Source organism: Saimiri boliviensis, chromosome 12 (assembly GCF_048565385.1).
Source record: "Saimiri boliviensis isolate mSaiBol1 chromosome 12, mSaiBol1.pri, whole genome shotgun sequence".
In the NCBI taxonomy this organism is placed as follows: Eukaryota; Metazoa; Chordata; class Mammalia; order Primates; family Cebidae; genus Saimiri; species Saimiri boliviensis.
In genome coordinates this window covers 34,984,051-35,000,140 of record NC_133460.1, presented here as the reverse complement: position 1 = coordinate 35,000,140, position 16,090 = coordinate 34,984,051, and the positions used below count along the sequence as shown (strand labels likewise).

The 16,090-nt window shown below is 55.6% G+C and overlaps 1 protein-coding gene across 1 annotated transcript in view; it reads right to left on the bottom strand.

Annotated features, from left to right (window-relative positions):
- The window catches only part of LOC101027862 (uncharacterized), a 173,512-nt gene that overhangs the window by 21,282 nt on the left and 136,140 nt on the right, over nt 1-16,090 (bottom strand). Inside the window, exons 54-66 of the mRNA XM_074381574.1 lie at nt 14,776-14,940; nt 11,593-11,761; nt 10,837-11,021; nt 10,521-10,613; nt 10,162-10,372; nt 8,555-8,739; nt 8,379-8,476; nt 5,508-5,692; nt 3,652-3,857; nt 3,336-3,513; nt 2,758-2,867; nt 2,435-2,551; nt 2,178-2,319 (exon numbers count right to left, since the gene is read on the bottom strand). Coding sequence (XP_074237675.1) covers nt 2,178-2,319; nt 2,435-2,551; nt 2,758-2,867; nt 3,336-3,513; nt 3,652-3,857; nt 5,508-5,692; nt 8,379-8,476; nt 8,555-8,739; nt 10,162-10,372; nt 10,521-10,613; nt 10,837-11,021; nt 11,593-11,761; nt 14,776-14,940 — 2,044 coding nt within the window. The remainder of the gene's footprint in view (nt 1-2,177; nt 2,320-2,434; nt 2,552-2,757; nt 2,868-3,335; nt 3,514-3,651; nt 3,858-5,507; nt 5,693-8,378; nt 8,477-8,554; nt 8,740-10,161; nt 10,373-10,520; nt 10,614-10,836; nt 11,022-11,592; nt 11,762-14,775; nt 14,941-16,090) is intronic.

The following is a 16,090-nucleotide window of genomic DNA, read 5'->3' as shown; positions in this document are numbered from 1 at the left end:
TGCAACTCACCAATCGCTGCCGGAACTCACTGGAGCTCAGGTGTGTAGCACTACACCTTGTTACACTATGGCTGGGGATGCAAATATTGTCCATGCGTTTATTTCCTGTTTTTTACTTTGGAGGTTTTGTTTTCTGAGACAAGGTCTCAGTCTGTCATGCAGCCAGGAGTGTAATCATGGCTCACTGCAGCCTTGACCTCCCGGGTTCAAGCCATCTCGCCTCAGCCTCCCATAGTGCTAGGAATACAAGCTGAGCCACTGCACCTGGCCTACTTTTGAGCTTTGAGTTCTTTATGTATTCTAGAGATGAGTCTCTGGAGATGAGTCCTTGGTCTGATAGGTGGTTTGTAAATGTTTTTCCCAATCTGTAGCTTATCTTTCCATCTTCCTAACTGAGTCTTTCAGAGAGCAAAAATGTGGTCTCCCTTGCAGATACTCTGCCACTATAGTGGGAGAGCAGACACTGACAGTATATAAATGAACATGGGGATGTGTCCCTTAAGTGTCCATTTGTGGTAGAGAGATCTCTAGACAGATCAGTGCTGAGAGGTTATTTCATTAAGTAATAGTTGAGCTGCGTATAAACTCTAACCTCATTCTTACTTTCTCTTACTCCACTGTCTTCTGTTGCTGCTGGTGGGAAAGCAATTGTCAACATGTTCCTCCTCCTTTCCACCCTCCTCAGTAGCTTTTAGGACCTGTTCTTTGTTTTGATGGGTCTGGGTATGGATGGATTTATTGTATTGGGGATTGTGCCTCCTGACTCTGAAGGGTCCTGGGTCCTGTCTCTGTTTTCATTCTGGAATTTTTCTTGAGACAGACTCTCATTCTGTCACCAGGCTGAAGTACAGTGGCAAGATTTTGGTTCACTGCAACTTCCACCTCCTGGGTTCAAGCATTTCTTCTGCCTCAGCCTCCCGAGTAACTGGGATTACAGGCGCACACATCCACGCCTGGTTAATTTCTGAATTTTTAGTAGCGACAGGGTTTCACCATGTTGGCCAGGCTGGTCTTAAACTCCTGACCTTAGGTGATCCACTCATCTTGGCCTCCCAAGTGCTGGGATTACAGGGATGAGCCACCACACCCAGCCTGGAATTTCTTTGAGATATGTTGGAGCCTCTCATGTCATCTGCCCTTTGCCATATTTTCCAATTGATTAATTTTCTCTTCTGCCATTGAATTCGTTAAGTTTTAAATGTCTATGAATGGCAGTCACTAATTCTGGCATCTGAAGCTCTTGGACCTCCACTCCTCTTTTTGCCACTGACTTCTATGCCCTTTCAGTGGGGCTTTGGCAATCATATACAGCACTGGCTGAAGAATCTCAAGGTAGCTTGTGTTAGAACTGAATTAGAGGTCCACCCTGGTAATGGGGACAGACCCCCGCATATTTGCTCACAGAAGTCATCTTCTGTGTTGATTATAATTTTTGCGGTATGAGAGCAGAGGGAAAACGGGGACTGGGCATTTTCCTTAAATGGTGGTGGACATTCAAATCCCTAGTGAGGCTGGGCACAGTGGCTCACGCCTGTCATCCCAGCACTTCGGGGAGGCCGAGGCAGGCAGATCACCAGAGGTCAGGAATTCATGACCAGCCTGGCCAACACAGCAAAACCCCATCTCTGTTAAACTAAACTACGTGCCTGTATTTTTGGGAGGCTGAGGCAGGAGTATTGCTTGAACCTGGGAAGTGGAAGTTGCAGTGAGGTGCGATTGCACCACTACAGTCCAGCCTGGGCAGATCATAAATTAGAGATGTAATTGACTCACAGTTCTGCAGGCTGTACAAGCACAGCTCCAGCAACTGCTTGGCTTCTGGCGAGGCCTCGGGAAGCTTACGATCATGGCAGAAATGGGAGTGGGTGCGAAGAGAGAGAGGAGGGGCCAGGCTCTTTATAAACAAACTGCTCTCAGGTGAACTAACAGAGCAAGAACTCCAGCTTCACCAAAGGCAGGACGCTAAGCTATCCATGAGGGATGTACCACCTCTAACAAACGTGAGATTGGGAGGGGACACACATCCAAGCTGTGTCAAGCCGTAAATGTTTTGACTCCTAGCTCCTTTAATGACAATTATTTGTCCTCCCTGGCAAGCGAGAGAGACGGGCTTTCCCTGCGGCTGGAAGGCAGATGCCATATAGGGGGCAGAGTGCCAGCGGGCTGGGGCAGCTTACCACACTGTGGAGGAGGGGCCAGGGGCACGAAGCTGCGGGCACACAGGTGGATGTAGGCGGCTGCCAGAGTGCAGGCAGGCTTGAGCTCCCGGGTGCCACAGGGCTCCTGCATACACAGACTGAGGAATGGTGCAGGGTCCACCTGAAATCAGAGCCACACAGTCGCTGTCTCTCGCCTAGGCCCCTCCTCCATCCCACTCCACAGGGTAGATTGGGGAAAGGGCTTTCTGTGCCCCAGGGGCCAGGTTCACACTCACCACCCAGAAGCAGTTCCCCAAGCTGGAACGGGGGTCCTGGAAGAAGGCCAGGCAGGTGGGACTGTGTCCTGAGCAGGCCTGCTGAGTCTTCTCAGTGGCCTTGCAGTCACCATCCACCTGGCAGGACAGACACAAGACTCAGGCCTCCTGCTGGACCATGTGGCTCCCCCACATACATAGGCCTCAGCAGGAGACTCCCCCCAACCCTGGGCCTGCAAAGACCTCTGCAGAGTCAGCAGGCCACCTGCCTCTCCTGGGACTCTGCATCGAGCGGCCCTCAAGAGCCTCGGCCAGAGGGACGAAGGGCAGATGCACCTGCTCACCTGCCAGGCCCGGCTGAGCTCCTCCAGGCTGTGGGCCACAGAGCCATCCGGCAACATCAGCTCATTGCCTGCGTCATTGTCGTTGGTGCCCAGAAGGCCAGCGGATATGCCTGTGGGGAGGAGGGAAGCTGAGGAGGTCTCGAGAGCCCATGATCCTCCCCAGGCTCCTGTATGAAAGACGAGCCTGAGGCACATGGAGGATTGGTAGAATCCCGCCACCTCCACCCCGGACTCCCAGAGCCCAGGGCCCAGGGCTCGGCTCCAAACCCTCATCAGAAGAGGGAGAGAAAGCAGAGGACAGCATGTGTCCCTCTGTCTCCTCCCCATGTCCTCCGCTTGAGCGGCGGGAATCCAGGCCCGCCCTTTGTGTTCCTTGGCAGAGGGACCACAGAAAGGCCAACTCCACCCTGGAGCCACGTATCCCAGGCACGGGGGCAGAAAGCCCTGGGCCTCGGTGCCATCATCTCAACCACAGTGGCCGCCTACAGCCCAGGGACCTGTCGCACTGGAAGCTGAGAATGGTGCATCCTTAAGAGGCTCTTCATGGTGAGGCCAACTCTGCTGGGGCCCAGACTCACCGTGGTGCCACAGGCCCAGAGTCAGGCTGCAGAGGCCGGTGGGCACGTCACAGGAGATGGAGACACCGTCCTCATTGGCCAGCTCAATCCTGGGGATGTCCTTCCTTTTCGTGGCAAGAGGCAGCTGGAGGTTGGGACAGCTCTCCCCCAGCAGGGAGGAGTTGTACAGCCTGTAGGCCTGTGGACCAGAGAGGGTGGGCAGGAGGGCTGACCCACAGCCAGGGGACAAGATTGAAAGGGCCATCCCCCCAGGAGACCTGCCACAGGCACAGGTCTAGGGGAGGGGCAGGGGGAAGCTCAGGCCTCTCCTCCTCACCTGCAGGCTGGGGTAGAAGATGAGGGTCATGTGGTTGAGCTCCACAGTCAGGGTCGTGAGCCCTGAGCCTGTCCGACTCAGCAACAGGGAGAATGTGTTGTGAGCAAAGTCTTGGGCCAGCAGGATGCTGCCACACTGGGTGCTGAGGTCCCACACCCGGCCGTCGAAAGTCACCACGTGCTGGGCCCCGGCCACCAGGGCATGATCTGGGGAGAAGCAGCCCCAAAGGCAGGGTGAGGGGTGCCAGCTCCACCCACTGCAGGGGGAGCCCGATGCCTGCTGGGCACCGCAATGCGTAGAGCCCCAGCTTAGCCTGCCCTCAGGCCAGGGGTCCCCCTCCCCTGGTGCAGCAGCCAGAGGCCCAGTGATCCCCCACCTTCAGGATGGCATGAGCTGAAGGGCTACGGCCAATTCAGCCCTAACAAGGAATGGAGTCCTGAGACACGTTCCAACACTGCTGTGCTAAGTAACAAAGCCTGGCTCAGGCCACATAGTCACACTTCCGTTTACATCAGCTGTCCAGAGCAGGCCCAGCCATGAACACAGCAGGCAGACTGGCAGCTGCAGGGTTTCACTTTAGGATGATAAAAATGTTTTAAAATTGATTGTGGTGAGGCATGCACAACTCTGAATAAACTAGAAGCCACTGAATCATGCACTTAAAATTCACACATCGGCCAGGCATGGGGGCGCTAAGCCATCCCAGCGCTTTGCAGGGCTGAGGCAGGAGGATCACTTGAACCCAGGAGATCAAGGGTTCAGGGAGCCGAGATCGCACCACTGCACTCCAACAAAGTGAGACCTAAGTCTCAAAAAAACATAGAAGTCATCCATTCAATCTCAAGGAAGCTACTGGGAGGGAAAAACATTCACTGTTTAAGTAGATGGCCAATGGCTCCCTCAAACATGACAGCGGTGTCCTGCAGACCTGTCCTGTTCAGGGTAGGCAAGAGATGGCCTGTGAAGGAGTAGGTCTGACCAGTCCAGCCAATGCGGCCCCTGAGCCGTGCGTGGGGGGTGCTCGTGCCCGTGGCGGGAAAGCACCATCCATCACGCACAGCCAGACACCTGATGGCCAGGGCCAGCATCCTGAAGAGGCACTACCAGCGCTGTGGTCAGGTGTCAGAACTGAGGGGCACAGAGAAGCCCATGGTCACTCACACAAAACTTGAAGACCAGGCTGTTTTCTACAAGGTCAGCGTGCTGCTTAGACCTGACTACACCCATGCTTCTAGGGACCCCTAGGCCTCCGTGTGAGTCCCACACAGATAAACCACTTCTTGCCAAGCCTGGATACTGTGGCTCCCCCACAGACATGAGGGGCTCCCTCATGCGTTAAGAACAGTACATGCCCCTTACCCATGTGAGCGAGCCACGTGGTTACCTGCATTTCACAGTGGAGGAAGCAGAGTCCATAGAGGTTAGCAGACTCACCTGTGCCACACGCAAGCTCCCCAGGAGCCCAGAGCCGGTCATCCCAGCACCGCCCTTGGCTGCAGGTTGCCCCTGACTGGTGAGTCTAAACTCAGTGCCCTTCCAGCTGTAATGGGAAGTCTGCCTGCTGCTACAGCAGAGCACACAGGGAGAGAGCTGGCCTGAAGCCCTAAATGGCCCACTATACTCCTGCGCTGGGCCAGACCTTATAATCTGGAGAAAAGCAGGATGTACAGCCTCAGCCCTAGTCTCATAGGACTTTGAGAAGTCCAGTAAGCTCTGGGCCTGGCACCATGATGCCACGAGCCTCTGCAGGCTTCCCTGTATCCCCACAGTACCTGCCCCTGCATGGCCCTACTGCTGTCCCCACGGGACAGGGGGCTCCCAGGGAGAAGGGCGGCACAGGCCGGGGCAGGACTCACACTCCCAGGGACCTTGCAGAAGGCGGCGTCTGAGCTGGTAGAACTTGGCCAGCACGTTGGCCCTGGACAGCTCTCGGAGTGGCCGCAGCAGCTTCTCCTCCACCAGGTAGCTGGTCACCCGGGCCACGTCCAGGGGCTCATCTCCCCAAGGCGGCAGTGGCAAAGTCACTACAACTGAGTAGTTCCTAGAGGGAACACATTGGACAAGTCGCTATACCTGGCCGAGCCCTGCCTCCTTTGGCTGCAGAGGAGGAGCTCACAGGTCCGCAGGAAGAGCTCTGCCATGGAGAGCATGGAGATACCTCTCGGGGAGGGCCTGTCCTTGTTCTAGGAAATCCCATAATGATGTGGAGGAGGACAGAGGCCGGCGTGACAGCAGAGATGGGGGGTGAGGCCGGGACAGAAACAAGCTGCCGTGTTTTGAGGACATAGATGTCTGATGTCATGCCTGGTCTGCCCCCTGCGTCTTGGGCAGCATGGGGCCTGTGTGTGGGGATGCCAAGGACAGGAACTGGAAGGTGTAGGAAATTGTTTTGTTTTTTTGAGACAATCTCATTCTGTTTTCCAAGCTTGGGTAGAGTGGTATGATCTCAACTCACTGCCACCTCTGCCTCCTGGGTTTAAGCGATTCTCCTGTCTCAGCCTCCAGAGTAGCTGGAACTACAGGCAATCGCTGCCATGCCAGGCTAACTTTTGTATTTTTAGTAGAGTCAGGGTTTCACCATGTTAGCCAGGCAGGTCTCGAACTGCCGACCTCAGATGATCTGCCCAAAGTGCTGGGATTACAGGTGTGAGCCACTGTGCCCAACAGGTCTAGGAAATTTCTGCAGTTGAGGGGAGGAGTGGAACTTTCTCAATATGTAGAGTAGGGTCAAGCCTCCAAGATCTGAAAGACCAGGGAGATCTCGGCTCACATAGGGGTGGAGTGGGAAGAGGAATATCGCACACTCTGTTGTTGATGGGCCGGTGGAGGGGGTGCAGGGGCCCAGAGGCCCTACAGCTGGGGCAGGAAGCAGCCTCAATGCCCTCGCTGCCAGTTGAATCCGTTTTTTGTCACCCCAACCAGATCCCCCTCACCAGGTAGGCGAGTAATCAGGCAGCAGGTGATTCTTCAACCAAGCCAAAGCCCCGCCTTGGGAGTGCTTCCCTTCCTCAGCCTACATTCTGACCACAAGGTGGCAGGAACAGGAACTTGTATTACATGGAGCCTTTTTCCCATGATGCAGGTCTAGTCCCTATTATACTGCGGGGGAAATTGGGGCACACAGAGCCGATGCAGATGAATCCCAGTTAGAGGCAGAGCCGGAATCCAGATGCTCTGCAAGGCCACCGGCATGAAAAAAGGGGGCTGCCCGACTGACTGGAGCCCGGTTCCTGGTGGGCCTCATCCCTGTGAGGGAAAAGGATACTGGGTCCCCAGGCCCCTGCTCTAGACTGGGTTCCCCACTTGTATCCACCACCCCCGTGTTCTCAACACAGGGAGCAAAGGGGCCTTTTGAAGTGAAAGGGTGAACACATCCTTCCTAGATCAGAGAAGAAGCCAGAGACCTCCCCTCACCCCCCAGCCTTGGGACCTCCCAGTCCCTCCAGTTCCATCACCCTGCCACCTTGCTATTCAAACAGGCCAGACATGGTGGCTCATGCCCGTAATCCCAGCACTGAGTCTCTGGAGCCCAGGATTCTGAGACCAGCCTGACTAATACAGTGAAACCCCATCTCTACTAAAAATACAAAATTTAGTCGGGTATGGTGGTGCATGCCTATAATCCCAGGTACTTGGGAGTCTGAGGCAGCAGAATCACTTGAATTTGAGAGGCAGAGGTTGCAGTGAGCTGAGATCACACCACAGCACTCCAGCCTGGGTGACAGAGAATGGGACTCCATCTCAAAAACAAACACGCCAGGCACATCCCTCTCCCAGGCCTCTGTACAGGGATGCCCCCCTCTGGAGCTCTGTTCCCACACTAGCCCCATGTCTCTTGCTCCAACTGTACCTCCTCCTCAAAGCTAGCCCTGGCCACACCATAGGATCCCCAGCCCACCATCTCACCAATTTTCCTTCTCTAGCACTTGCCACCTAATGTATTGGCTCAGTGGTGGTAGATGATGGGCAGTGGGCCACACCCAGCCTGTGGCCGGCTTCTGCACGGCCTGCAAGAAGGAAGGGTTTTTGTATGTTTAAAAGATTGCAAAACAGGCCCACTATGGCGGCTCATGCCTGTTATCCCAACACTTTGGAAGGCCAAGGGTGGTTCATTACCTAAGGTCAGGAGTCTGAGACGAACCTTGAGTGCCAAAACCCTGTCTCTACTAAAAACGCAAAAAATTAGGTGCGGCGGTGCACACACCTGTAGTCCCAGTTACTCGGAATGCTGAGCCAGAAGAATAGCTTGAAACCAGGAGGCAGAGGTTGCAATGAGCTGAGATCACACCACTGCACTCCAGCCTCAGAGACAGAGCAAGACTCCATCCCAAAAGAAAGATGATTACAAAACGAAAGGAAATAAGCAGGCCATCTTCTCTGCCACAAGAGGATGACTTTCGGGCTCTTTGCAGGGGGCGGTGCACACCCTGCTGTACATGACTGCTTGGGCTTCGTGTCTGAGTAAAATGAGCTTCCTGAAGGCAGGGGTCAGCCTCACCTACTGCGCTCCTCCACAGCAGCTCCTAAAATCCTGCCTGCACTCGGGCCATGCTCATGAGGTCTCTATGGAGTGAGGAAGAAACCCCAGCTTCCTCTCCTGTGAAATAGGGAGTGAAGAAGCCTCTGTGCAGGGCGGTCAGTAGTGAGTCAGAGCATGTCGAAGCGTTCAGCATTGCACCTGACATGTGGTAGAAACAACAGATGTGCTAATCCCAACCCTGCGTTACCTGGCTGCAAGGTCATACAGGTCCAGCAGGGGTTTGCAGAGCCTCTTCAATGCCCGTGAGAATGTGGCCTCAGCCCAGGACAGCATCTGGTGGGCCACCTGGAGAGGGAGGGGAGAGTGAGAGCGGTCTCGGTCATCCTCAACTGCCAGCCATGCCCCATCCTTGCTCTCACTCACCAGCTCCAGGGTGCCTTTCACAGCCCCCACGGCCATCCTGATGGGCCTGGGACCCCCGTTGCCTGGCATTCCGGGCACCCAGGTCTGCAGCCACCACATGGCCTCCTCAGCCCGCTCCCGCCACACCTCCTCCAGGGGCCGCATCGTCACCTCCAGGTAGGCATCCTTCAGTGTGGCCAGGGGCCCTGTAACAGGCAGCCACCACCCACTATAAGGCCTCTGGGCAGCTCAGAGGCCCAGCCCAGGCCTGGAGGAGACTGGGCCTGTTCCTGGGGTTAAGATGATGGGGGGAGTGGGCGAAAAGGAATAGAGCAGCAGGCACTGGAGATTGCAGGCGAGTTGTCACAGCAGACCCCCGCCACCTCTGCAAGGTCTGCTCATAGGATGTCTGTGAACTTGGATGGGAGGAGGGTTCCCACCACTCCTAGAAGTGATATGAGGCTCTCTGCACCTGAACTGTTTGTACAGAGTGGTTTATGCTGGACCCCTGCTTGCCTCCTAGGAGTCTGACAGTGTGCTCTAAGCCAGGCAACACCTGCCAATGTGGCAGCCCCCACTAAACACCCTGGGTGGCATAGTGCCGGGACAGCCAAGTGCATCTTGTGTGAAGGCACAAGGACTGGGAGAGGACACTGGGTGCTGGCCTTGGTTCCCCGTGGACTCCGCACTGACACTCCTGCCTCCTCTCACTGTAGTCAATCACAGTCACAAACAGCAGTGTGCCGAGTCCTGGAGCACTCTTCCAAATTCATTGCCCTGTGGGTGGCCGTGGGACTCTGGCACAGCAGAGAGGATGCAGAGGTGACATTCAACAGCCAGTCAGAGGGATGTCCACCCTGGGGCCGGGCAGGGCTTTGGGGGCTCTGTGCTGGGCCGGCATTAGCCCCAGATAGTGGAGAGGCCAGAATTTCGTAGTCCTGCCAGAAGGGCAGTCGCTTTGAGCGTTTAAAGACCACATGGCCACAGTAAGCTCATCATGGAACCAGAAAGAGACCCTCTGGCAGTGAGCTTCACAGAAACAAGGCTGTCCACTCAAAAGCAGGCGGAAGACTGAAGAAACTGAGGCAGCAGGCATGAGGGACGTTAGCTTGGAGACCTTGTAAGAATGAGACAGCAGCCCATGAAAAAAAGGAGGTTGCTCGGGCACAGTGGCTCACACCTGTAATCCCAGCTTTTTGGGAGTTTGAGGCAGACAGATCACAAGGTCAAGAGATCGAGACCATCCTGGCCAAGATGGTGAAATCCCATCTCTACTAAAAATAGAAAAATTAGCTGGGCATGGTGGCGTGCACCTGTAGTCCCAGCTACTTGGGAGGCTGAGACAGGAATCGCTTCACCCCAGGAGGCAGACGTTGCAGTGAGCCAAATTTGTGCCACAACACTCCAGCTTGGGCAACAGACACTCTGTTTAAAACAAAAACAAAACAAAACAAAAAAACCCAAGGCTACAGATCTGTAAGAAGTAAGGCGGGGGTCTCAACAGAGCTGGGCGGCAGGCCATCAGGAAGCAAGGCCACCGTTCTGATTAACAGTGCCATAGGCCAATGTGAAAGTTTAGGGCCCAAGTGAGTGTGGATTTCGGTGCAGGGTTGAGCCTTCTCTCCCACACTCACGTTCCAGCTCGTTCCGTAGCTGCTCCAGCCCCACCTGCAGCTGGTCCAGGTAAAGAGGCAGGTGCTGTGTCAATGCCTGCCAGGCCTGGCTGTGGCCCCACAAGGTGCTGACCGCCCGACCACTCGTCTGCATGGCCTCCAGCCCTGCCTGGGACAGCTGTAGGAGGCGGCCTGCCAGGCCATTCAGGGTGCCTCCCAGCTGAACCTGCACAGGGAAGCCAAGGCAGAATCGCGGTGAGGTCGAGGGCAGAGAGAGCCCCAAGCCCAAGGCAGAATGCTGAGCAAGTGGGGCCTACGCAAGCCAGGCCAGAGGGGGAGCTCTCCACCCACCCCTTCTCCTCCGTGCTACCCACCAGGTGCTGCAACCTTCTCACAGAGGCACCCAAGCCTCGAACCTTCTCTTCCAGCCGGGCTTGCACCTGGGAGCCAACTGCTGCAATCCTGGACTGTGAGGACAGAGAAGAGGCTGGGACTCCCTCGGGGCCACAAAGGAATGAGATGGACTAATGGTCTCGGTGTCAGCGACAGGTGCAGGCCTCACCCTGGGACTGTGTGCTCTGGTTTCTGGGCACAGATGGATCCCAAGGGCTTGGGGTTCCTGGCACTGTGGCCTCTGCCCAGAGAGAGAACGGTAACCCCTTCCCTGTGGCCCAGCCCAGGCCCCCTCACCTCCACATGGCCCAGCAGGCGCCCCTGGCAGCCGTGCGCAGCCAGCAGGAGGCTGTGGTTGGCAGCCTGCAGGGTCAGGCGACCCAGGGGTTGGAAGGGCTGCCTGCCATCCCGGAACAGGACGTCCACCTCCGCTGTCCGCTGGTTGGCACACGCCCGCAGCACCACACACTCTTCTCTGCTCCCTGGAGACAGAAGAGGACCTGCTGGGGCACCCGATGTTTCCAGCTGCCCACTCCTCCACCACTTTCCATAGCTCCCTACGGCCCCACACCAAGTCCCAAAGCCCTACAACGTGAGAACCTGGAGCTGCACCACCTCAATCAACCTGCTGAGCCACCTGAAGTCCCCTCTTCTGTACCCTTCCCAGCAATGGCCGTAAGTGAGGTATGCCGTGTGGTCCTGACAGGGTTTCCTGAGCCTTTTTTCTGACACAGGATCTCACTGCCACCGCAGCAGGAGTGCAGTGGCACCATCACAGCTTGCTCCCAGCAGCTGGGGCACAGGAGCGCACCACCCCACCAGGCTTGAAGTAGAGATGGGAGTCTCACTGTGTTGCCCAAGCTGGTCTTGAACTCCTGAGCTCAAGCAATCCTCCTTTATTGGCCTTCCAAAGTGCTGGGATTACAGATATGAGCCCATGGGCCCAGTTCTGACTTCTGAAATCTTAATGCCCAGACCTCTCTCCTTTCTTGAGCCAACGGGGGCCGGGGGCCGTGACCCAGTGAGCCGAGCTGGGACCCAGCCACCACTCACCCTCCTCATGGCCCACAGAGGCCTGGAGACAGCTTGGGACCCCAGACACGGACAGCCTCACTTTCTCTTCCCTATTGTCCACATAGCCCTCCAACTGGACCAGGCTTTGAGAAGCTGAGGTAGAGACACGTCCCAGTAGGCCAACCCGCTGAGCCTTGGAGTCACGAAGCTGGGAGGGGGAGGGCAAAGTCCTGAGTGGAGGCTGTCCCAGGCCCTGTTCCTGGTTTCTGTGTCCTGCCAGCTGCAGGCTCAGGAACGGACTGGCTGGGGAGGTTGTAGTCAGACCTAGGAAATGAAAGGAAGGCACAATACCCAAGCCCCAATCTCCAGGCCACAGGCTTCCCTCTATCACATCCCTCCCGAAAGGCTCCCAGTCCCTCATCGCAGAAAGCACCTATGAGAATACTCAGGGCCAGGCACAGTGGCTGACTCCTGTAATCTCATCACTCTGGGAGGCCAAGGCAGGGGTATCGTGAATCACGAGGTCAAGAGCTCGAGACCATCATGGCTTCAGTAAAACCCTGTCTCTACTAAAAATACAAAAAATTAGCTGGGTGTAGTGGCACACACCTGTGGTCCCAGCTACTTGGGAGGCTGAGGCAGAAGAATAGCTTGAACCGGGAGGCGGGAGTTGCAGTGAGACAAGATGGTGCCACTACACTTCAGCCTGGGGGACAGTAAGACTCTGTCTCAAAAAACATCTAGGAGTCCACCAACCCAGCAGCAGCCACCACAGGGTAACTTAGAGATGACTGCTTCCCGGGCCCCACCCAGACGCTCTGATTTAATTGGTTTGAGGGAGGCCCCCGCCCCGCCCTTGTGTTTCTAATATTCCCGATGCCCTGGTGTTTCTGCCAAGAGCCCAGGCTTTCGGAATGTGCATGGGAACCACTGCAAAGGTCTAAGCAAGTTCACGGAGGCGTGGGTAACATGTGGCATAACACCCCAGGCACTGAGCAGTCTACCTCAATCCCTGTAGGTGTCTAGCCTTGGGGGCACGGCAGGGACCAGGACCAGGACAGGTGAGTCTAGAATGGGGTTGGGGAGAGGCTCAGAGGCCCCAACAGAACACAAGCCTGGAGGAGGCCCTGCAGTGGACGGAGCCTCAGCTACCCTGTATTCTGCTCCAGACACTGCAGCTATCAAGCTGTGCACCCTTCAGTAAGGGCGGCACCCTCTCTGGGCCTCAGCTCCAAGGTCTGTAAAACATACAGAAGAATGGTTCCTAAAACTCAGAAAGACTTAAAAGTTTATGTGTGTCTACACGTGTGTCTGTTATGGGTTGAATTTTGTTCCTCATGTATGTTGAAGTCCTAACCCCCCAATCCCGTGAACATGGTATCATTTGGAAATAGTTTTTTTTGCAAATATCAAGATGGGGCCATAGTGGATGAAGGTAGGCCACACACCCAATGAATGCTGTCCCTAGGAGAAGGCCATGTGAAGACAACACTCAGAAGGCAGAAGGCCACCAAATGGGACAGGCAGAGACTGGCACAATGCCACCACAGCCAAGCATTCCTGGCAGCCACCAGAAGGTAGAGGTGGTACGGAATGATCCTCCCTAAGGCTTTCAGAGGGAAGGTGGCCCTGCTGACAACTTGATTTTGGACTTCTGGCCTCTAGAACTGTGAGACCAACATGTCTGTTGCATTAAGCCTTCTGGTTGATGGCAATTTAATATAGTCACCCTTGGAACCTCATGCAGGGTGCTTACTACACATGCAGAAGCACATTGATCTCTGAAAAGATCCAAGTTAGGAAGAAAGTTCAGCCCAGCTCCTGTGGGATTTCACAGAGCACACTGTGATCCTGCCAGCCGGGTGGGGTCAGGGGACAATCTGCAGACCACATGGAGTTGGCCTCAGCCGCATCTGCCTCTGTGCAGCCTGGAAGAGTGCCTGACCTCCCTGAGTCTGTCCTGGGCCACTGGGTTGTGGGGACGATCAAAGAAGGCTGGGAAAGCCTCTGGCCATTCCACCGACCCCAGAATGGAGCCAGTGAGAAGGCGCCAGAACAGCTGTCTCAAGTAAATGCGGGACAGGGAAGCAAGAGGACCAGTCACTTGCTCAGTGTACACCACAGCCTCCTTCCCAGGCATCCGGTTCTGTCAGGCATGGGGTCTTGGGAGCTGGGAGCAGCCAGGAGCCTGGCTGGGAAACGGGAAGTAACCTTCAGTCCCAGAGAACAGGAACCTTGGAAGGAAAATCTTCGCAATGGCCACAGCTGCTGAACTATCAACCCACACGTGCCATCTTCATCCAGCTCTAGATGCCAGGAAGGGAGGGAATTCCCTTCTCACAAGTACCTACTATATGCAGATGTTATACAAATGTCTGTTTTCCTCCTAAAGATTCTGCAAGGGAGATGTTAAATGTTGCCATTTGACTGGGAAGACTGAGGCTCACCAAAGAAAGTCACAAGGTCAAATTCACCCAGCCAGGGAGACAGGGAGGTAGATGGAAACACCGAGAGCCCCTGCTATGTCCTGTGCCTTGGCTATGCAAGCAGTGGGAACTACTATCCAGATCCCCCCACAAAACCACCCTGTGAAACAACCGATCTTAGATGAGGAAACAGATGTTCAAAGACGTTCCTTGCTGGGATCACCTGGCAAGGTCAAGGTAGAGTGGGCATTGGAGGCCCACTCAGCCCCTCCTACTTCCAGGGCTGCTGGGAGGCAGGAAGGAGAGGAGATGGGGCCAGTAGTGGCTAACGACAGCAAATACGTACATAGTGGCTGTTTTCCATCAGGCACTGCTTGAAGCGATCTATGCCTATGAACATATGTGATCTTTGCGATGTTAACCCCATGGGAGATAGGGCCAGTGCAATTATTATACCTATTTTACAAGGGAGGAAACTCAGGTGCCAGGAGGCAGCTGGGCTGAGATTCAAACGTGGGCAGCCCAGTGGCTACCTCTCCGTTATAGGAAGGGCTGGGTATTGGGCCGGTGGAGGAGCTGCTTTGTCTTGGTGCCAGGGCCTCTCCTGGGGTTCAGCAAGTGTTCCCTGAACCCAGAGTGATGCTCTGGCCCCATCCAGGGTGCTGGTCTGCAGTTCCTCAGGTGGCCACTAGATGGCGGGGCAGCCCAAGCAGTGAGGAGCTGCTGGCCAGGGAGGAACGGGAGGGAAGTCGGCGCATCTTCCCCAGGGAGTGTCAGCCGGGTCCTGGCCACCCACCTCCAGCTCCCCGGAGAAGTCAGGCGAATGAGGCCTGCTGTGGTTTCGGACGGTCAGGCTGAGGTGCAGGCTGTGGTCTGGGGCTGGGGCGAGGCCCACCCGGCAGCGGGAACGCAGCAGGAGCCCACCCCGGGCCAGGATGTGCTCTCCGGAGACCAAGAGGGCCTGGGATGAAAGAGTCTGGGTGTCAGGCAGGCAAGGGGTTGGGGGTGGGGGTGGGGGTGGGGGGCGGTCAGAGCTGCTTCTCCTCCCCATCCCCTCACCAGGAATACAGCAGCAGCTGTCACTTCCCAGCCTCCACACCTGCCCCTGCCCTAGCTAACCTCTAAGAAACACAAATCAGGGCCGGGCACGGTGGCTCACACCTGTAATCCCAGCACTTTGGGAGGCGGAGGTGGGTGGATCACGAGGTCAGGAGTTCAAGACCAGCCTGACCAAGATGGTGAAACCCCATCTCTACTAAAAATATAAAAATTAGCTGGGCATGGTGGCACTTGCCTGTAATCCCAGCTACTCAGGAGGCTGAGGCAGGAGAATTGCTTGAACCTGGGAGGCAGAGGTTGCAGTGAGCCGAGATCGTGCCACTGCACTCCAGCCTGGGTGACAGAGCAAGAGCCTTTGTCTCAGGAAGAAAAAAAAAAAAACCTCTGATCAAACATTGTTCCCTGCACTTAAAAGAAACCAGGCTCTGGCATGGCCTATGACTGCTTCCTCTTCCCAACCTCACCTCCCTTGCTCTCTCCATAAGGGCTATCCCATGGTCCTCAAGGCAAAGTCCTGCCTCAGGCCCCTTCCCTCTGCAGGGCTCACCCTCACCAGTGAGGCCCCTTTTCCAACACCCTGCCCTCTCCCTGCACAGCATTTACCAAGCCCTGACCACAGACCAAGCAGTCTAGTTTGCTGTGTCTTCCTGGCCCCACTGCGACGCACCACCCAGGAGGCTGGCAGCCAGGCTGTCTCTCTCACTACTCAGTCCGTGCACCTAGAGCACAGCCTGGCATAGGTGAAACACACACGTTTTCTGAATGAACAGAGAAATAGATAAGCGGTGGGAAACGATGGTTCAGGCCTGAATCTGGCTCACTGCCAACTTACAAATACTTTTACTGAAATACAGCCATATGCATTCACTTACATATCATCTATAGCTGCTTTCACAAGACAGTGGTGGAGTTGGTACTGGAAACAGAGACTGGATGGTTCATAAAGCCTAAAATATTTACTATCTGTCCCTTTACGGAAGACTGTGGGTCCCTGGGGTGGATGGACGGATTATGGATGGATGGTGAAGCGATAGAGGGAGGCAAGGGAGTGA